The sequence below is a fragment of the Pararge aegeria genome, chromosome 4, assembly GCF_905163445.1.
Source record: "Pararge aegeria chromosome 4, ilParAegt1.1, whole genome shotgun sequence".
Classification (NCBI taxonomy): domain Eukaryota; kingdom Metazoa; phylum Arthropoda; class Insecta; order Lepidoptera; family Nymphalidae; genus Pararge; species Pararge aegeria.
In genome coordinates, this window is record NC_053183.1 from 12,209,244 (window position 1) to 12,231,971 (window position 22,728).

The 22,728-nt window shown below is 33.5% G+C and overlaps 1 protein-coding gene across 5 annotated transcripts; it reads left to right on the forward strand.

The window, feature by feature from the left end:
• Positions 1–7,527: 7,527 nt before the first annotated feature.
• Positions 7,528–22,728, forward strand: LOC120637650 (probable serine incorporator). 5 transcript variants are annotated; one of them, XM_039909568.1, is made up of 12 exons: positions 7,528–7,713; positions 8,130–8,294; positions 9,486–9,574; positions 9,658–9,753; positions 11,629–11,807; positions 12,507–12,622; positions 13,492–13,710; positions 14,397–14,420; positions 16,262–16,397; positions 16,883–16,909; positions 20,967–21,111; positions 21,956–22,728. In XM_039909568.1, exons 1-12 carry the CDS (start codon positions 7,678–7,680, stop codon positions 22,086–22,088), a joined length of 1,365 nt encoding a protein of 454 aa, XP_039765502.1. In that variant the 5' UTR covers positions 7,528–7,677; the 3' UTR covers positions 22,089–22,728. The 5 variants fall into 5 exon arrangements, with proteins under 5 accessions (XP_039765502.1, XP_039765503.1, XP_039765505.1 ...); XM_039909569.1 differs by lacking the exon at positions 16,883–16,909 and having other exon boundaries at positions 20,952–21,111; XM_039909571.1 differs by lacking the exon at positions 16,883–16,909.

The window sequence follows — 22,728 nt, forward strand, 5'->3', positions numbered from 1 at the left end:
ATTCAACTGGACTAACATCCACAGACACCAATCCAGACTGTACGTCAGGCTTGGAATGTTGAGAGACTTAATCAAATCGCATAACTTTTACGAAACTTACAGACTACAGTGTAACAGGAGTAAGAGAGATTTGATGAAAATTCTGTTCACACATATCTTTCTATACAAATTGACAGGTCTGAAATCGTTCTACCCTTTTCCAAGGCGCGCACTGCCAACCTGCCACAATTTGGACGTCTGAGGTATGGAGTCTATAGGGGTGATAACATTTCACTGTTTTAATCCGTTAATTATGAATAATAATTCATTTTTGCACATAATATATGCATCACGAAAGCGGCATTCAGAAATCTCCAATTCTTTATTTTCGTTGTTCAAGTGTTGGAGTGGTCTGATACGAGCCCTAGTCCCGTCTAAGTCTTTTCGTAATGTTTTTAACTGAATCACGTGTTAATGGGTTTTTTTAATGGTAAAAGAGTGTATTTATTTGTAAGATTTATCAGTGTTTATGTGCTGAAAGTATCGGTTGACATCGGTCTACATTAAACACTTATTTTGTTATTTTAAAATGTAAGTAGATAATTATTTTAGTATTAAAACAGAATACAATACGTCATAGTACTTAGTTAATTGAAATCTTATTATATTGAGAAACGAATACTTTTGTTAATATCTCTAAATTATTTTTTAGTAAAGCCCTAAATATTTCTTAGTAAGACAATAGTGAAGGATCCCTCAACTAAGCTTGTCATTAAATGTGTCGACATAACAAAGATTTATATTTTAAGTACATAGTTATTTTTTGTATGAACATTGACAGCTTGAGAGACATTCAAAAATGTATTCATCATATAATTTCTAGTAAGTATTATTTTGTGAGCACTTTCATATATTTTTGTTGATCATTTATGCACCAATAAGCATGTAAATATGTAAATTCAAAACCTTTTAACTGGAGATAATATTTTCCATCCATATGTGTGTTTATAAAGTATCCAAGTGACCTAACGCCATTAGGTTTTATGTAAAAAGTACTCTAATAATAGAAGTGTATCGTAAGATACTATTCTCTTATTGTGTTTTTATGATTCTTACACGATACCTACTTACTCACTTTTGTAGGTTGCATTATAACATAATATAGTCATGAACTAACATTCAGGGATGGGAAAAAAACCTAGATGCTTGAATTTTAATACTAATAGAGATTCAGAATAGTAACGTGAACCTTTGTTACTTGTGACATTTTGCAACACGTAGAATTATCACTCACACCACCACCACCACCTTCTGCCACATTTTTTTCCCTATTCTTTGGTTAAATACTATATTAATATATTGTGCCCCTGAATTTTAGTTCGTTAAAATATCTATATTATTAGAGTTATGGAAATATTATTTCTTATAATTTGCTGTAAAATGTAAAATTATATGATAAGCACCAAGTTGATTCTGATTCGACCCAAACTAAGCGTGTGAACAGTTGAAACTATTCAATAATTAATTAATGTAAGACTTCAATTACATATTATGTGGGCAGTCTTGTGAAAATATGTCTCCTGTTTCTAAGTACTTAGGTACCAATTTAAGCATATAATTATTTCAACGGTTTTATATATTCGAATGATGACGCATATGTTTTTACACCGAACTATGTGCATCTATTATTTATTCTTACGCTAATCACTGCGCTTTGACAAACCTAATTCAGCACTGAATTAGGTTTTTCAAAGTATAGATTGTTACGTATAAAAATTCTGTCAACAATGTTTTGATTTTACATATGTACATGAGTATGACAGTCAGTGGCCCATTTCGATGATGCAGGATATTCTTACATTTATGAATAGCTCTGAATTTATTATTTCTCATACATTATTATTATAAGGGTAGGTACATATGTACCTACATATATCTGACTTTGCAATATTCGTGTTTTCTCAATAATAAATAATTAATTAATGGCATATCGTCGAACGCATCGGTTTTATGGTTACCATTAGTTTTAAGTACTGTAAAAATTATAATCTATCAAAGGGTATTGTTTGAGATGTTATTTTATACTTTGATCGGATAGGTATCGGATAGGATCAGATAGGCATACTTCGATGTTGTCAATATCACAGCAGTTTTTACCGCCACTGTCAGCTCAGTATTTTAAATGTTATTTTTCCATGCACTTAAAATTCCTATACTTTTCATACTAAAAATTTACTTACACAAAAAGCTATGTTAGGTATTACCGAAATTCCAAAAATTAAATGATATTCAGAGGTAAAAACTAGCTGGCAGTTGATCTACTGTGATATTAATAATTCTATTTATTAATTTTCTAGATTATTATTTAATATAATTTAATGTTGAACGTGAGTGTGTTATATTTACAGAAATCGTATTAGATTTAGGCGATGTTATTTTATACTGTACCTAATGCAAAGGTCCAGAACGTGTTCCAAATTATTGATTTATTGATTAAAATGTTTTAGTACTTTTCGTAACCATATTGTTTATGAAGTGCCGTATATTTATTGTTAAAACAATGATATACCCTAGGTATCAGCATATATATCTAGTTGTTTTTATTGTGAACATCAGTTATCGTTTTGTAAACTTTTTAATAAGTATGTAGTGCAACTGAAAAGCTCTCTATAATTATTATGGTAGCTTGCAATTATGGTAGATCTATTTATCTTAATCGAATTGTGAAGGATTGTGAAGAAAATGAGTAGAAAGAACCTACTCGTGATCTCATATTAATTCATGCAGTGAGAAGCAATGTTAAAAATACCTAGTAAAATGATGATTTCATGATAAGCTGATATCTTAATGTTAATACTTCAAATGGACTTTGTCTAGATTATACCTCAATTAATTTTAGAATGATTTTTGTCTTGAAGAATCTATTACAATTAAAAGTATTACCTACTTACTATGGAATTATTTTGCACTCCTCCAAGTAGGAAGTTACTATATCTCTTATTCATATTAGTAGCCTATGTTTTTGTGGGTATCTGTAAACCAATGAGTATGATAATATATTACTTATGGATTAAAACAAAATGAAATAAATTTATTTTCTTTTGCAAATGTATCAATAAAAGATCGTATGGAACAATTCTTGACCTTATATTTATTTTATCATGTTATTAATTGATACTTATATATTTACAAATATAAACTTTAGATTTAAAAATTGTTTTCTTTTTAAAATTATAAATTCCCAATATCATACCTAATTAGGTACCTAATAGCAGAGGTGTAAACGTAAAAATGATTGAAAACAATATAATTGCATAAGCTTATTTGCCGGTAACTTTTGACTCGACAAAATCCGTCGACCACTTATTTTATATCTAAGGTGTTGAATGCTGCTAAACGATGTTCGATGAACTTAAGCCCGGTATCCACAAAAGATAAGAAGACAAAAGCAGTCTCTTTCGTTCTGAGCAGAGAGGAGATGTGAGCTGTGCGTAGGAAGTGAAAGTAGTGCCGATCTTTTTACTTTGTTTTTTGTGGAAAAGTATAGCAATACTTTTAAACCTGTCCGTTTTATTTAGATAAGAGACATTAGTGCCGATTCTTTTGTAAACATGCAAAACTATTTAAATAGTGCTATCCTTTTTTTGGCTTATACATCACTATCAACTAGTCTACGTATAGACCTGTCGTTTTAGTTTTGTTTATAGATTTGTGTAGGTACAACAAAATTGCACATTTCTTTAAACACGATAAAATCATACGATGACGACATTACGATCTTCTAATATATTAAGTCTATCGTACACAATACTCTATGAACTAAACAAAATTTACAGTTCTAACACTACTGCTATCTTGTTACTGAAAGACAATAGTAATAAGAAAGAAAACCGATTCCTCCGAAGGATTCTAAGATGAAGATACGAACGAAACGAATGGCGTAATTTTTCATCTCAGCGAGGAAAATACTCGATGCAAATAAAACTAATTAAATGTTAATAATAAAATAAATTAATCAGCGTTTAGAAGGTAGATAACTAAAGCATTGACCAGGCTATAAAATGGATAATTAATGACAATTATTCCAATTTACCTATTTCCTTAAGTAGAAACGGAAATGAATCGAACAAATATTTGAGTTTTGACAAAAGGTTTTCAACAATTTCAAGGGTCAACAATTTATAATTCTTACAACAAAAATTATATTTCGAACTACATACCCTTTGTTCTTTTTCTTCCAACATTTTTATAATTTAACAGTTCTATATCAATAATCTACTACACAAGTAAACTGTAACAGCTCCAATTCCGTATATTAATAAACGGTAGATACCGACTTAAACCCAAAAGTGTATTTTTTTTTTAATTTTTGTCTGTATCTTGGCTACGTATCACTACTTCTTTGGCTATGCTAAAACTACTTAAATGAATTCATATGCATCTTGGCATATTTTGAGTTAGTATCACGAGATAGAACATAAGATTCTTTTTATCCTGAAATTCAGCACAGCACATTTCAACATAACTCCGTCAAATGAGAACTGTTTTTAATAATTCTTTTTAAAGCCCTAACGTATCTTAATACGTAAACAAGACACATAATTTATGGGGATTTCCCGCTGGTACTAAAATAAAAAATGTAAGAAATTGCTTGGTTAACCGTCTACATAATATAAAATAATTAACAATGTGATCACGACTCAAGACAACGATAACTATTATTTGTGAGTGGGTAGGTGCTGAAACTGACGGATGCCAAATTCTTTTTCAAACTTTCATACCACCCACCCATCCATATATTGACTTGGGTCAACGTAACCTATGCGCTATTTGTTAATTTAACACGTGGTTCTGGTACAAGATGATATATTATTTGCAGTGTTTTGTGATAGGGTGTAACTGTAGTATAACTGTAGTATAATTAGAAAGGTCTCAAAGTTTTATTGGTAAGGTGTGTAAAGTACTTAGTTTGATCCCCAGGACAGTCACTGTTAATGTGATATGTGACTGGTGGTGGTGACTGACACTCCAGAAAAAACCTTTACTAACGTAAAGGTTTTGTCTACAACGTTTCTCAATAAAACAGGTACCTTGAAAAGTGTAGACTATAAGCTGTATGCTACATCCGTTAGTTTACTAGTCTTTGTATGCCATCTCACCTGGTGATGATGTCTGTCTAAGATGGTAGCGGGCTAACCTGTTAGGGTTTATGGCAGTTATAAAACATACCCCTAATCGGTTTCTAAGTCCACAACGCACACCACTGCGCCAGTAAGGTCGTCATAATATAACTACGCCGCCGAAGCGATTGGATGCAAGTTGGACGCCAAGGTTTGGACCACAGAATTAAGAACACAGAAACCGTGTACAAGACTAATATCATCGCGTCAAAAATCTATATTTCTTTAAGGGTCTTTCCCTCTGAATGAGGGTTCTTCTTCTTCTTCTTTTACAGGACCTGTCTCCGTACTTGGTTGGAGTGAACCATCCGTTGTACGTGTGGCAGCTAATGCGGCTCCGCACCGGATCACTCCTGCCAGTCAAGCTCACTCCAGAAGCTTAGCAGGCCGCCCAGGTCGCCGATCGCTGGTAGGGCCCCATTTGTGTGTTTGCAGTCTTTAGTTCACTCCAAGACTCCGAGTGTGTTGACTGCGTTTGTTTGTGGAGCCACACAAACAAACGCATTCACTGAAGGATATGAGTATGATTGGTTCTGGCCCAGCTATCTTCAGTGATGTTGCCCGCCGCGCTAATTCTTCGGCTGCGTCATTTCCTTTATTTCTGATGTGACCTCGTACCCATTTTAAAGTCACTTAATTCGATTTTAATGGGTAAGTCTGTAAGGCCTTATGACAGTCTAGTATGAGTTTCGATGATGTGTGTGTTTGGCTAAGGCTACTGCTTGGCTGTCACTGTTTATATTGATGTAAAAGCCTTCTGTTTAGCATGGCTATGACTGATGTCGTGATGCCCACGCTCTCCGCTTGAAAACCAGAGTTGTTCTTACCATTTACAATCTTTATGTTTCATTCTAGGCAGTAATCTCCCGCCCCTGTGCAACATCCGTATAGACATCTATTGTCACGGTGTCTGTTGTGCCCGTTTTTTTTCCGTCCACCTCTACTTTTTAGTGCCTGTCTAGCACATATTGTTTCCGCATCTTGTCACATATCTATTCTAATTGTGGACATTTTGTCATCGCTATCTTTGTGTGTCCTATGTTAGTATCGTTCCATAGCCCATATGTCCTTAGTCTAAGGGCTGCCAGTGTAGCTTCCTCTTTGATGTGTAGATTTAGTTGTTGTATACATAGTTTATACTATGAATACCACAACTAAATCTATCCTCTAGCGCATTGGTTGGCGTTGTGCTATTGCAGGCTGTTATTAATTCTGAGGTATAAACTTAAGGCACTTGTCCCACCACCGACGTTTAAAAAGTAGAAATGAATAATTGGCGAGCTTAAAGAGGTTTATGTATAGGTACTCTATTTTAATAATTTAAATAAAATATTGAAACATTCATTCAGGAAACCTCTTTTTATTTTATTTCATATCATTTAACACCACGCATTTGTTTTTTCTAGTTTTAAAGAAAACATAACAACTGATGCCCGTTTTCATTAAACCTAGGCATCGCATAAATCGAATGCCTATGCTTTGTTTATTATATTGGATGATAATTTTGACAGCTCACAGAATGGAGAGGTTTTGTATAATCCTTAAAGAACCTAACAGATTATCGATTGGAATGGCAATGCTACATCGTCAGATTATAATTTACGATACAAAACATTTGATTGGGAAATGTTAGGAATTTCCCAATTGGGAATCTCCTTTGATTAGGCGTTACTTATTTTGGCATTGCTTTGGTCGTCGTTAATGAAAACCGACGAAGAAAAAGTAATGAAAAGATTATATTTGTAAAAATATTCCAGTCCAAATAAAAACCAATTTCAGAATACACTATTATATAATTTGTCAATTACGCAAACAATATACTTCCAATTTAGAGTCTTAAAATAATTACTCTTTTACTAATATATTCGTATCCCTTTTTCCTTTTTCCTTTTTAAAATCTCGCCAAAAAATCCCAAACGCCCGATGTCACTCCTTTCACGCTATCCTTCCTTCTTTTTTCCCCGCGTCGCTTTAGTCGCCAGTCCTTCCAACTTTCCAACGTGCCAGCACCTTCTTATCAAATATAAATACTCCAAATCCATTACTGTTTTTATCAAAAGGATTCATTTTATTAATTTGCATATCATCTCGTATTGATAATCTAGCTTAGAATGGCATTTATCTGTGACGAAAATTCAAGTAACCTTACATATTTACAAAACAGTAAAAGAAAGGTAAAATATTTACAACCGAACTCTTCTGAACAACGAATTTCATTGATGTGTTCACAGTTCTGGTGATCTGGATTCTTAAGATTTCAATATTGGCATTTGGCACTACTGACAATTTCAATTTATTTTCTTGGAACCAGTGCTGTCAACTGACACCGTTGACATTTATTTATTTACTCGTCTGTGGACATTATTTGAAATTGACATTATAAATACGTCGTTTACCATCACTGTATTTCTTGGTCGATAAATTAGTCATCTTGTTAATTTAATTACTGTTTTTCTTTAATAATTCTAAAAAAGACATCATTTTCATCGCAATTTAGTTGTTTATTAAGTTTATTGTTATGGGTGCCGTACTGGGACTATGTTCCGCAGCGCAGGTAAAACAAATCAATAAACCTTTGTCTTCACATTAAATATTATAACGATGATTTAAAGCTTATCTGTTTTTATAAAACCAAACATGTTTCATTGTCTCTTGAATTCATAATATATCTTAATATAAATATAACAATCTTAGTTACGTTGTGTGTGCATATCCAGAAAGATCAGATCGCACATGACCTCAAATCTACTACCTACGAAAAACTTATAAATATTATTCATGTTCAATTTACTTATGGGTAACATAAGTAAACATGCCTGATGGAAATCAGTGATGAGTTCTAGGATGCAATGTGCTGTCCTAGAAATGTCTATTTGTTTTTTAATTCAATAAAACATAAAAGCCATAATCCCTATAGTAGCATATCCAGTGTGTCATAATTATTTTTCTACCTTTCATAATATGTATTAGCTGGCATGCTGTTGCGGCAGTGCTGCCTGCTCTTTGTGCTGCTCGGCTTGTCCCTCGTGCGCCAACTCCACCTCCACTCGCCTTATGTACACCCTCATGCTGCTCCTGACCATGGTGGTGGCCTGTGTCACTCTTGCGCCAGGATTACATGACCAAATGAAAAAGGTATGTCAGTCCTTTATTTCCATTATAATCATCTTGCTATTTACTTGGTGGACCTCTCATAACGGACAGTTTTAGAGCACCTTCATTTTAAGGTTTCATAATTTTAGTAAAGTGTTCTACACTTGGTGGAAATGTCAAATTTATATATTTAAAATCTGAATAATAAGTTTCGAACTAGCTGGATAAAGACCAAAGACTGTCCAACAATTGCAATCCAGAGTTCTTTGCCTCTCTTAGTCTTATTAGTTGTACTATTTACTACCTTGTTCATGTAGTTCGCAACTTTGCTAACTAGTTCAATAAAGATTGGATTAATCTTTTGTTTGATATGGGTCCCCGACCTGAAATAAAATGATTTTATTTTTAATTATATTTTTTTATTTATTAAAAGTTATGTTGAATCCATAGCCTATATCTTTGATTCCTATGAGAGAGAAGGATGTGACCAGCAATGGGATATAAGGGTTTAGCACCAGTTTAATTTACCAGAAAATTTGATTTACAACTATTTAAAATAATGTTCTTTGTCGTACCGCTAGTCGCTTATTTGTCAAACAAATGGTAGGGAAATAAAATGGAACATTGTGTTTAATAACCCAAACCAGTTATGAACCAGAATCAAAACATGAAACACGTTTAAATTTTAATGATATCCAAGCATTGTTTGTTATATATTATTACACTTGCAGTTTTACCTGTTTCCATAAGCCAACCTTTAAGTTATACCTATATAAGTTATTGTACCTACAACCTAAATGCTTAGTTTGATTATACCAAGCTCCTAGAGTGTTTAGTATCTAGTATAAATTAAAAGGTATATGCAAAGTATTTTGCAACTACAAGAGATCCTGAAGATTCAAAGTACATCTACTTATGGGTCTACATCTGAATTTTAGGATGATTATATTTGTCATATAAAATAGCGTAAATATTGCAAACTATCAGTTAGATAGCTCAGTTGTTGAGGCTATTTAGGAACACAACTCTTAGGAGAAAGTCATAAATAACTCTTAAGTGAACTCAGGGCGGGCGATGCTACTTGGTCCTTGAAAAGCTGAGGAAAAAAATATTATGACCACATATAACACAAACTGTAAGAATTAATATAAAAATTAAATAATAAATTGTTTGATCCAAATTTGCACTGAGTTCTCACAAAACTACGTTATAATTGTTAAATGTTACTTCTAGGTACCATTTTGTGCTAATTCAACAGCATTAGTGCCAAGCAATTTCAAAGTTGATTGTGATCAAGCTGTGGGCTATTTAGCAGTATATCGGTAAGACTTCTGCATTATATCTATGTATATAAAAAGAGTTGTCTCAAATATTGCTCTTATTAATATAAAACTTTTCATTTCAGAATTTGTTTTGCAACATGTCTCTTCTTCTGTCTAATGGCATTGATTATGATTGGTGTGAGATCTTCTAAGGACCCCAGAGCTGGTATTCAAAATGGGTAATATATTTTGCTGTTGACATTGCTTATTTAATAAACTCGCAATTATATTTAAATTTATTTGGTGTTAAATAGTATCCTGTGTTTATTACACATACAAATTCAGCCCTTTTTAAAATCATCTTGGGAACAACAAAATTGCGCTAAAATTGACCATCGATCTGTTGGACTTTATTGGTACCAAAAAGACACTTTTGAATAACTGTTAGCTTTTGTTTCATGGCGACAATACCAATAAAATAAGTTTGGTTAGGGCTGACATGAATCTGTAGAGGTTAAAACGAACAAGGGTAACTAAGAAACAAACAGACACTTTTCCATTTAGAGTAGGATGTATGGATGTATGGAAATAAAATACATGAGTGTTAAAGTTCCTTATGAATCAAAGTCAAAGTCAAAAATAACTTTATTCAAGTAGGCCCAAAGGTGGCACTTTTGATGGGTACATAATAATTACACGGTAGTGAGATGAGATGGCGATAACCACATCGTAAACTTAAAACTAAAGCTACGAGGGTTCCAAACGCGTCCTGGTCTAAGAAGAAGCCTACAACAAACTTAGCCGGGTGTTTTTTGTTGTTGTCACCATCTCACAATGTCATTTAAAATTATTAGAAGAGCAACCTGGTTAGAGCAATAATTCACACCCAAGCTTTTTTATCGATTACGTAGTCCTTTATACTATAGTAGGACTTTTCTATAAGCTTACGTTTAATACAAACTTTGAACTTTTTAAGAGACATCTCCAAGATGTCAATTGGTAGTTTATTGTAGAATTGTATGCAATTTCCTTTAATTGCACTGTAAGTTTATTCTTACCTCTAATGTTTAAATTATTGCAGTCACATTTTTTTCTTAAATTAAGAAATGTTTTTATGAACGTACATTAAATTTTCAAATATGTACTGACTATACACAGTCATTATTTTAAAATCTTTAAATTTATCTCTCAATGACTCTCTCGGACCTATTTTGTAGATAGAACGAACAGCCCTCTTCTGCAGCACGAAAATAGTGCTAATATCAGCAGCATTACCTCAAAGTAAAATTCCATCTGACATAATGCTGTGAAAGTAACTAAAATATACCAGTCTAGCAGTTTCTACGTCGGTCATATGGCGTATCTTCTTCACCGCATAGGCAGCAGAACTAAGCCTGTTCGATAAATTATTTTCATGATGGCCCCATTGAAGTTTAGAATCTAATGTTATTCCTAGAAAAACTGTCGTATCCTCCAGTTTCAGTGCCTCATTATTTAAGTAGTACAGTGGTTTTCGCGTGTTAACATTAGGTAAAGTGAATTTTAAACACTTGGTTTTTTTTCCGTTAAGAACCAAATTATTAGCTTCAAACCACTGTACCACTTTAGCGAGAGAGTTGTTTACGTCGTCAAACGCTAATTCGCGTCGATTTATTTTAAAAGTCAGTGATTATCATCGGCAAACAGAACTATCCCGTGTTTGTCCTTGGCAAGGTAAGGAAGGTCATTAATGTAAATAAAGAACAGAAATGGTCCTAATATAGACCCCTGTGGGACACCTATTTTCACAACTGATCCATTAGACCGTTTTCCATTCACGTCGACTTTCTGAATTCTATCGCGTAGATAGTAACTCATTAAGTCTAGAGCTACACCCTGAATTCCATAGTGGTGTAGTTTCCTAACTAACGTTTCGTGTTGAACACAATCAAACGCCTTAGATAAGTCACATAACACACCAAGTGCATCACGTGACTCCTCCCAGGCTTCAAATATGTTTTGTATTAGCTCAACACCTGCGTCGATGGTTAAGCGACTCAGTGTAAAACCAAATTGCTTAATATGAAGTAAATTATACTTATGAAAATGGTAAAGAATGGTGACTTTATTTTCAGGTTCTGGGGGATCAAGTACCTAGTTGTGATTGGTGGTATCATTGGCGCTTTCTTTATACCAGAGGGATCATTTGCTGCTACATGGATGGTGTTTGGCATGATTGGTGGCTTCTGTTTTATTGTCATACAACTAATATTGATCATTGATTTTGCTCATTCATGGGCAGAAAGATGGGTCTGTAAGTAACTATAATTATCCTTTAACTCTTTTGTATATTAGTTTCAAACCAAGTTTCAAATTTCTAAAATATTGTCTGAAAACTATTTAGAATTGTGTTATTGGTCTGCATAAAAAAATGCTTTTACTTTATGTAATACAATATTAAGTGAACAAGAGGAAACCATAAAAGGAAAAAAGATCACATAAAAGTATTTTAAAAACCTGCGGAAAATCAAAAACCTTTGAAAAGCGCAGTACCTGTAGCAAAAGAGTGGTTTAATGTAAGGTATCTGATAGATATTTTTATTTATTTATTTATTTAGGAAGCCAACGTTATATACAATGTTTTAAAATTATTATAAACATAACAGTAATATTCTGAATTTTACATTGTATACACCACTTACAGGCTAACTCTGCATGCATCATGAAATATAGACGTTCTTCAATATACAGAACCTAAAACTAAAGAGATAAATTTAAAAAAAAATATATAAAAGATACTACAAACTAAAATAAAACAAAAATAAAAGAGGATTACGTAACAAACAGTTTTTTAATTTTGCGCTTATAGCTCATATTCATTAGCATCATAATATATATTTTTACTTGAGGGTAATCTATAAATTTAACCAATCTGTGCAATAATGCCAGCAAACTATGAATAAGGATTAGAACATAGAATGCATAAAATTTCATAGGGCTTTTGTATTCACAGCAAACTATGAAGAAACTCAATCAAAAGGCTGGTACTCGGCGCTGTTGTTGGCTATGTTATCTTGCTATGCGCTGACACTTACTGGTATTGTTCTACTCTACATCTTTTATACCAAGGTAAGCTTAATTTTCTTATTATATTTAAAAACTTTTTTTTTGTTATTTATTTATTAGACAATAAAGATCCATTAATTAAATTACATAAAAAAGCGTAGAAAAGTACGATAGTGTTTTATTACTTAAAGGGATTGCCTCTCCTGCCCGACTTTTTACAGTTTAAAACTTAACGAGTTTTGTTAGCAACCAAAGATTTATTAAAAAGGAAAAGTCATTGTTTTTTTAAAAATTATCAGTAATAGGTATGGTGAAAACTGCTCCATGACTTTCGAAATCCATTTCCATAAAATATCCTTTTTCTGCAGAAAATAAAGGTTCGGCTGATTACAATTTGCGTGTTAAATTTTTATATAATCCGCGAAGACGCTTGCGGGCTGTTATGGCGTCAATCGTAACGTCACGTTTCTTTTAGTTTTATTTATAAACAGCAGCTGTTTATAATGCAATAATTTAGTTACTTCAGTATTAAGAATTCATTTATTTAAAGTAGGCTTAGTTTATAAGGACTTTTCAAACGTCAAGTGGGGCTGTTTGTACTGACTACCACCGGTTCATCAAAAAGCAGGCAAGAAACTCTTTTTCCATATAATTTTACACTAGAACTTTTCTATCTTGTATGAAATGAGAGCGAAGCGGCCTACTTTTATGCCACCTTGTCGTTAAGAAAATCATCAATCGTGTATCGTAAGTCGTCAATACAGTCGACAGTTTATTAAATGAGGATTAATACATTGTTTAACTTTGGTAAAGGTAGATGAGCTTTAGAGTAATGGTATAAAAGCATATACCCATCTTTACGAAAGATTTCTGTACTCTTCTCAGACAATGTGCAATAACATCACTATTTTACACATAACTTTTATTTTCAGCCGGACGGATGTGATTTGTCAAAGTTTTTCATCTCGTTCAACCTGATACTAGTGGTGATCGCAAGTGCTATCTCAATCCTACCCTCGGTGCAAGAACACCAGCCACGCTCAGGTCTCCTGCAGTCTGCCGTTGTGTCTCTCTACGTCATGTACCTCACCTGGTCCGCACTCGCCAACTCCGCTGGTGAATGTAACGCCAGCTTTACTGGTGACAAACAGGTATGCTTATCCATATCATCTTATCATAAATATCAAAGCATTACTGACAATGCACTGGTCTTCTTTAAGAATGAAAAGGGTTTCTGTGCTAGGCATCCATTCTGGCGAAGTGCAGATTGGTAAGCCTCCACAGGCCTTTGAGAATATTATGGAAAACTCCTAGGCATGCAGGTTTCTTCACGACGTCTTCTTCTTTCTTTCTTTCCATCACCATTAAAGGAAGTTATCCTATATATAGTTATGTTATATTAGTAGGTATATTCGATTTAAAACGCACATAACATTGACAAGTTAGCAGCTTGCCGGGAATCGAATTCGGTACCCCCGAAAGAGAAGATTACACATTTTATCAATTAATAGTATTCCTATTAATATTCCCACACCCAGCGCTGCGAGCAATAAACAGTCTAAAAGCCGCGAATAAAAAAATAGTACCATATTGACCCAAATGTTTTCAGTGCTACAGTTGTTACATTTCTAAAAATTGCTTAGAATTGAGAGTTTTTTTTTTAAATCAGTATCTAAGACGGATGACTAAAATATTATAATTCATCTAAACATCATCGGGCATATCTCTCATATCCCAAAGGCAATTAAGTAAAAATGTGCTTTTTCTTTCTTTAAATACTTATTTATCATTAATGTTATAACTGGAATGTCTATTATATTTAACATTGCAATGCCAGGAAACTATAGAAGATATATATTGGGTATGTACTATGTATATCGTATAGTGAATTTAACATTTCCATCCATTTCATTTTAGGGTTTGTTTTGGGTAGTCTGTAGCCAAGTGAATTTAGTTGAGAATTTTGTATAGACCTAATAGAAATGAGTCATCAATAAAATATTCCTTTTAGATTTGGATGTAGAATGCAGTTACAGGTTACAGAACGTCATGTGTCTAATACAATTTCATATATGTTGCAGTATAATAGGAAAACTTCGAAAACCCAAAACGTTTGCAAAAGAACGACTATTGTCCGTTTTCACCAACAACGAACAAGGCAATACCTAAATAAGTAACGGCTTATTTTAGGAGATTCCTAGGCATACATGGTAAACGATTGCGTTCAATAGTTATCACATAAGAGTTGGTGAAACGTTTTTTTCTATAGACATCGCCTAAATCATTCGGCATTCGATTTAGGCGTTGCTTAGGTTTAGTGAAAACGGGCATAATTAAGTTTTTGCCATTCGATCTGGGTATAGGTATTAATTTACCCAAGAAAGTGCACCAGAATATTTGTTGTTACTATCTTTCTTTTCCGAGGGAAGGAGGTCATGTCAGACTCTTACAGACTAAAACTTCCACAGTGTCCACGTACGCGCGGAAATCCCCATCTCGTCAGGTCAAGGTCAAATTCTGCTGTTCCCCTTGGACTAAAAAAGAAAGACAGCCCTCTGGCATATGTAGAGGTTACCTGACCTGCCACTATATATTTGTTCTAGCCTATCATAAATTTAGATTTTGGTAAAAAAACTTATGACCGTTCATAAGTAAGTGTAAATATCTTACTTAGTTTCCAATTAACCGGTCCTTTGCAAACGTTGTGGGGTATAAGCAAAGACTCGATTGATCCTATTGTCCTGCAACATAATCCATCACACTCTTATTTTTTTATAATCACTTCAATTCTTTATCACAAGCAGAGAACTGCATTAAATTATCATAAATTACATCCTTTTTTTAAAGGTTTGTATGTTAATAAAACATAACCTGGCATGTAAAGTAATTCAGTTTTTGTTCGTTTTTTAAATATACGTTTTAATATAAATAGTCATATTTTAAATTGTTTGCATTAAAATTGTATGGTTTTTGAACTCATCAACTTGTTATTGTATTTTAAATTATTTTCATGTGTATTGTGTATGTTTACATATATATATATATATATATATATAGGTACTTTATTCCTACACTGTTGTCTTTTAATCTATGCGGGGCTATTAATTTATTACATGTTATGTTATCCGTGATTATGTAGAATATTTCTTAAATAGAGTTCAACGGGTACATACAGCAATAATATTATGGGATTTATCGATATTTCGACCCAGTTGCATGGATTGGTTATGACTCTCAGAACCAGTCAGTGGTATGTACCCATTGAAAAGTTTTTAAAAAAATTTGATTATCGTCGAAAATCTTATTTATGTAGAATATATTTATCCAAACGAAACAAACAATAGTTAAGTCCTCCTTCCTACTACATTTTTTTCGGCACATCTCTTGAGAATATAACTAAGATATCGATTTAATATATTAAAACAGAAAAAGAGTCCACTCCACCACAACCGAATTACTCTGTAGCTATCTGTATCTTCGAAGTTCAGGTAAATATACTCTACCTTTTCCGATTCCTTTATAGTCGTAATTATTTAGTCATTTTGTGTTTATAAAAGCCAACCCCTGTTATAAAATAACAGCCCCCATTATTTTTCCATTTATATGTGTTTTGCTTGACGCTCCTCTCTTTATTTTTATCTTTTTTAAATATTTTTTTTAATACGGTTTTGAGTAATTTCCCATTTTCATGTTTTTCCACAGTCATCATTCGACAAGCAATCCAGCATCGGGCTTGTAATATGGGTGTTCAGCGTTATATACTCTAGCATTCGCACGGCATCCTCTTGTTCGAAAATTACGATGTCCGAACATATTCTTGCTAAGGAAGGAAGCGGAGGTAAATATCCATCCATATTATACCTCACTATTTTATAGAACATAAGTATACCTATATCTTGACTGAAAGAAATATATGGACTATCATGAGAGGCAAAGTGCCTTAAGTACTTCAGATTTTACGAGATGTTTGAAGATTTTCTATTAGCTAATTCTATTAATTACATCATATATAAAATTTTATGGTTCTTGATTTTAATAAAACGTCGTTTAAGTGGTTTAAGTCGTAACTTAGGTATATTTTATGTATATCTTAGGCTAAAATAATATAGATGCAATATTTTTTTTGTGCAACAATACCTATAATTTGCATTTTATATCTTAAAAAACGTAGGTGTACCTACCTACTCGAAGAATGTAACTACCGTTTTGTATGATTATTATAAAGTTGTCCCATATATTTGTTTAATGAATGCGAAATCTATTTGTAATACTAACTCATAATAAACTCTCCGGTAACAAAACGTGCGGTGCGACGCGGCGCAGGTGAAGGAGGGCTTATTGCTAACGAAGGTAATGTAATCACGAACCCTTCATTAGAACATGCAAACATACATGGGTACATGCGGTTGTGGGACAATGGAGGCGTATTTTCATATTTAATATATTTTCCCTTTCGTTTAGGCTGCATGCAAATTGGCTGAAATCGCGCGTCAACTATTAGCATGTCGCTTTACAACATATTCTTCGATTAATAATAATACATACTATATGAAGGATCAAGAACCTTTAATACATTAATACATACATAAATATTTCTATTTAAGACCTGTCGTCATCGGAGAGAGGAGTCTTAATATCGCTCGCATTAGAAAGTCAAGTACACTTAACTTTGTAGTAACTAATACCAAAATACGCTATCTACTCACGTTTTGCTTCGATATCATAGCATCAAGATATGTTTCTTACTTGTTTACGCAAATCTCAACTGCAAAGTAACAGCTATTCACAGTAATTGTGTATAGTAGTAATTTAGGTTATTTACGTTGCATGAAAAATTCCCTAGTTGCATGGTGCAGATTTGTTTGGTTATCGCTACAAATTAAGGTGAATATTCTTATATATTATCGACTAACACAGAGTATAGTTTGTTAAGCTTAGGTTTTTATTATTGGTTTTCTAACCAAATTAAAAGTTATTTTTAAAATAAGTATCGGCATATAAATCTCCATTTAAAGTTGGTTGAGATGTGCCAGTTAGAAGTCAGCGCACAAAATCGAGAATCTAATGGTACTTGGTTAGTATTACCTATTCGATATTCGATTGTGTGCGTTCGCATTGAATGAAAAAGCTTATTATAAGCATTGGTCTTCAGATTTTCGCTAAACGGCTTCAAATTTATTTTGAAAAGATGTTTAAGTTTAGTCTTAAATTGGTGTTTTGTTCCTCAAATTCCCATACCAATGTAAAAAATGCACTTACACTTGACGCACGTATTTATTGATTTACTTTACGCAACTGTGTAATCTTCGTAAATGAACTTAGAAATCTATGTAATATTATGTATTATTATTGATTGAAGATGATATAACCGCCGATATTCCGCACATCAACATTAAGGGTTGCTTGGTTTGCACCATTGATTGCTCAGGGTATGTAGCCTACGCCTCATGTTAGCGATCACTCTTGTAGCTGAGGAATAAGTGTTGTGGGCGTCATTAGCTAGTGCAACCATCAGTAAGTAGCTCGGTGGGTTTTTCGCAGGGATTGATAAATATGCGTATGTTTCAATTCAAAACCAATAGTCACAGTAGTTATCAGTTTCGTTTGATTCTTTATCATTTATCATAAAGTTGTTTGTGATCAATGTTGTATTTTCGAATATAATATAGATTAACCTCATTTTGTAATAACGTCTGTAAATATTTATCTTACATAGCTAACTTTTGTCTGCGTTAATTTATTGACATACTAGGTTATATAGTTATTTGTTAAATACCTCCAACCCTATATACTTACATGTGAAACTTGTGTGATAAATATTCGGCATATTATTTATCGTCTAGCGTCAACAGTGTTTAAAGATAAATTTCTATTAGCCATATTAGAAATCAGCGCTGTTTTTTTTTATAGCGGCTAGCCGTTAATATTATATTCTGGTATCAAGAATCTGGCTGCGACAGATACTAACTTTGCTTAGCTGCGACAAGCTAGAATTTTGACCATCGTTAAAGTTTTTTTTATATGTCATATTATGATTATACTGCAATAATAAAGTATAATAATGTTGCCAACTAAGCGATATAGTTTACATTAAAGTGTAGTAGTAGATACATTATTCTACATTATATATCATGCAGACCCTTGTCGTTTTCACCGTGTGTGGAATTTTACGTGAATATAAAAATTTGCTTTTCGGTTAGCGGAGTGTTTATAAACTTATAATTTAACTTAGTGACTAAAAAGGTGCCATGAACGATTGCTGGAACATTAAGAGAGTGACGCATTATGCTTCGAAACAGACTTAACTATAAACGCAGAATTGATATTTTGTGTGCCTTCACTTTTGCAAATGTACCTAACACTTGTGTCTAAACAAGCGCAAAAAAAAAGCTTATAAGGGAATCTAGTCGAACTTTCTGTTTTACATTAATACGTTGTATTTAGATTTTTAACACGTTGACTGCTGCCTAACATTAACAAATACGGTACACGAGTGCGGCAGGATTACACGCTAGGCGTGTTTTCAGCACTGGTGAAGCGTATTCGAAACAGGCGTTACGAGCATGCGGCCCCACACGCCTGGCGTGTTTAAACTTATCGCGACAGCTATGCGGCCTTTACGCAACAGGTGTGTTATTACATCACTCGTATTTTCTCATTTATTTATTGAACAACATGAAAACCCAACACTTGTCGCATTTGAATAGCAATTTGTATTTTTTTGTTGGATAAAATAGAATAAAACTTTAATGTAGTCAACACAGATTTTCTTTTTTTCAAAAATAATCATTTTCTAAAGAGCTTTAAATATAGTGGCTTTACATCTGGTAGGTACACTATTTTACTATATTCAAAATCGCGGCAACGTCAACCTGTGTGTAACTTGTGAATGTCATTTACGAATCATGATAAATAAATAAGTAAAAAAACAGTATTAAATACCTACTTACATACGAATGCGGATTGCCGACAAAGAAGCAAATTTTAAAATAATATGCATTTTAAATATAATAATCCTTCCAGTAAATATACAGAACCATTGTTAAATTTACTTTTAAATTCGAAACAATAGTAACTCATTCCTGAGTAGTTTATTGGTACACCTGGCCGCACCGATAACGTTTATTTAAGACGATAAGAAAAAATAAGGATGCGGATGCATCGTTTTGTAATTCTGTCGGTATAAAGGAATGCAAACCGATATTTATAAAATAAATTATTGACGATACCGATACCAATGAAAATAGTGCAGGCGAACTCAGGCGTACAAATATTAAAAAATATACAAATAGACGTCAAACTTATGTTGCGGATACCTTTATTGCAGAAAAACATTGTAGAGTATGCTAAAACATAGGACGACGATCCTATATCGATATCAATATCTATTTCGCGTCCCTATAAAATATTTTAAAACAATGCAATTATCTAGGTGGGTATTATTTAGTGATCGATGGTATTATTCTATTGTTGCAAATATTTGGTCGAAAACATGTTTTTTATATGAACTTGTTAGTTATACGTGTGATGGTCGATTCTCTCGATGGCATGGGAATTATTAAGAAAAACACTCATGTATAATGATTAGATAACTCACAAAACAACGAATTTTAAGTAGGTATACTGTCTATATAATAAAACGTAATATTTAATAAAACGTACTTGCGGTAACGTATAACACACTTGTTGCGTAAAGGCCGCTCTAACAGTATATTAAAACAACACAGCGTTTGTGTTTGCCGCACTCGCAGAACGCCGGAAAAACACGCCCAGCGTGTTCGGCCGCATCCTTGTAGGTACATTTATTTTAACACGCCTAGCGTGTTTGAGCCGCACACGCGTTACGTAGTTTTAAAACACAAACGTTGCGTTTCAGCAGCCAACGTGTTAATGAAACTCATGCGTATTTATGCCCGTTTTCACTAACGACAAACAAGGCAATGTCTTAGTAAGGAACGCCTTGACGAAGAAGATTCCTAGGTATTTCACTGGGCAACTCATTACTCATATAGCCTACTACTAACACTACTAACTTGTCTATGACTTTTGCAACAAGGGTTGATATTTTGTGTTTGTATTATCATAATTTTAATTTTTTACGTGGATTTAAGGTTATTAAAAAACTGTGTTTATATTTTTATTTTTTCTGTCAATTGTCAGTTTACGAGTTCCCTATCCATTACGCACCGCCGAATAGGTGTCGTAACTTTAAATAGCGCCTAACCACGTTAGCCATCATCAGATGTGAATCGTTTATTTTTCTCCACGCACCACCCAATTCATTACGCATCCGATTTAAACTTAGGTTTAGTAATTACGGTCATAGTCGTTTTAACAGGCAGCTTTTCGTGGAAAGTAACAATTGGATGTCGGTACCGCTCACTGAGCGCAGGTTATGATTCCATAGAAGGCGATGGGGGTGAGGCAGGCCGTGACGAGACGAAGGTGTTCGATAACGAGGGTGATGACGTCGCTTACTCCTGGACCTTCTTCCATGTCGTATTTGCGCTCGCCACTCTGTATATCATGATGACACTCACCAATTGGTACAAGTAAGTATACTTCCGCACTTGAACAATTTATACGATATCTAACAACATAATGACTTATGGTTATGGCAAATTTGAAATCTCATTTACGGTAAGTAAAAGAAGAAAGTACAGTAAACTTTCTTTCTACACTAAGAAACACATACAGCAGTGACATGAAACGACACATTGTTGTTTATGTCGTCATAAGTACACATTGTCGGTGATGTACTACAGCACTTTTTTTTTTACCGAATCAATAATCCTTATTTAATACTATAAATGCGAATGTTTGTTTGATTGTTTTTCCTCTAACTAAGTAACCAACAACTTAGTTGAAAGAACAGAGAGGAAATGTGCTACTAATTACCTACTTAAACAATTCCCAGGGTATTTAAAAAAAACTTCATAAATGAGGGCAACAGCTAGGTAACACAATATAGCCTTTATTCTCATTTTGCATCAGCTAGTCCTGCAACTTAGGCCTGCCCCAGAGAATAACACACTGTCCTCTCCTATGCTGTTTATGCGCCACGTTGGTTCCGCAATCTCTAACATCATCTACAAGCCTTTACATCGATTAAAATAACGTTGTAGCCACTCCTCATCTTCGGTGTTGTACGAAGCTACTAAGGGAATATGACGGAGAAAGGGCAACGTCCTCTGTGCTACCAGTCGCATCTTCTGCAAACACTAAGACGTCTGCAAGCCTGGTAGGGAAAAGCTTGAAGTTAGGAGAGGGCTTTAATCCAGCTGTGGACTTTTATAGGCTATTGATATAACCTACTATAAAGTAAATCAGTAAGAGAAAAACGCCGAAATGTTTATAAAATGTATTAAAAAATGATATCACACTTCTCTTGAACAGCCCGAGTTCCCAGCTCTCAAAGGAGAATGCGGCGTCCATGTGGATCAAGATCACATCGTCGTGGCTCTGCGTGGGCCTCTACGTATGGACCCTGATCGCGCCCGCAGTCTTGCCTGATCGGGACTTCAGTTAAGATCAACAATATTAAGTTCTTCAAAACTTGAGATTCACACTGTAGTCTACGTAGTTTCTGTTATAATCGTGTTAATGGATCTCTTATCTAACAATCTTAAAGTTGCATTTTACTTAATAAATTATAATAATAAATAATCTCGTGTCAAATTTGTATCCTTTAGCTATAATGTCTATGTGCAATGTTGTTTGATTTTTTAATTATCTTCTTATCAGTAGAAATCAAATTGTAAGTCACGTTGTAGAATCTGGCACTTGTACTTGTAATAGGCACTTTCTTTCATCATATTTCGTGAATTTAAATTAAATGGCTACTTAATTTTGCGTAGCGAAGAAACAGTAGTGTCTGGACATATATATTTATTACTGTCGATAGTAGCTTACTAGCAAAAGATTTCTCTCTGCCAAATGTTCTTGACAATTGTTTGTAGTAAATTTTCTGAATTTCAATTTTCTTCACATTTCCAAACAATATAGTGCTTCAATAAATTGCCAGCTTTTTGATGCGTGACCTAACCGAATTAAACCTAAAGCTTTAATGTTTGCAACTATGTAATCTATGTATGACCAACCAGTTGTAATTAATAATCATATTTTATTTCTTTTTATGTGCTAAGTAAAATTATTAGTTTATAGGGAAA

Bases quoted from the DNA above. Each gene is read 5' to 3' on its own strand.
- LOC120637650 (XM_039909568.1), top strand. From the start codon at position 7,678: ATGGGTGCCGTACTGGGACTATGTTCCGCAGCGCAG. The intron at 11,808-12,506 runs GTAAGTAACTAT...TTGTATTCACAG, and splicing joins ATGGGCAGAAAGATGGGTCT to CAAACTATGAAGAAACTCAA. The intron at 16,398-16,882 runs GTAAATATCCAT...GACGCGGCGCAG, and splicing joins TGCTAAGGAAGGAAGCGGAG to GTGAAGGAGGGCTTATTGCT.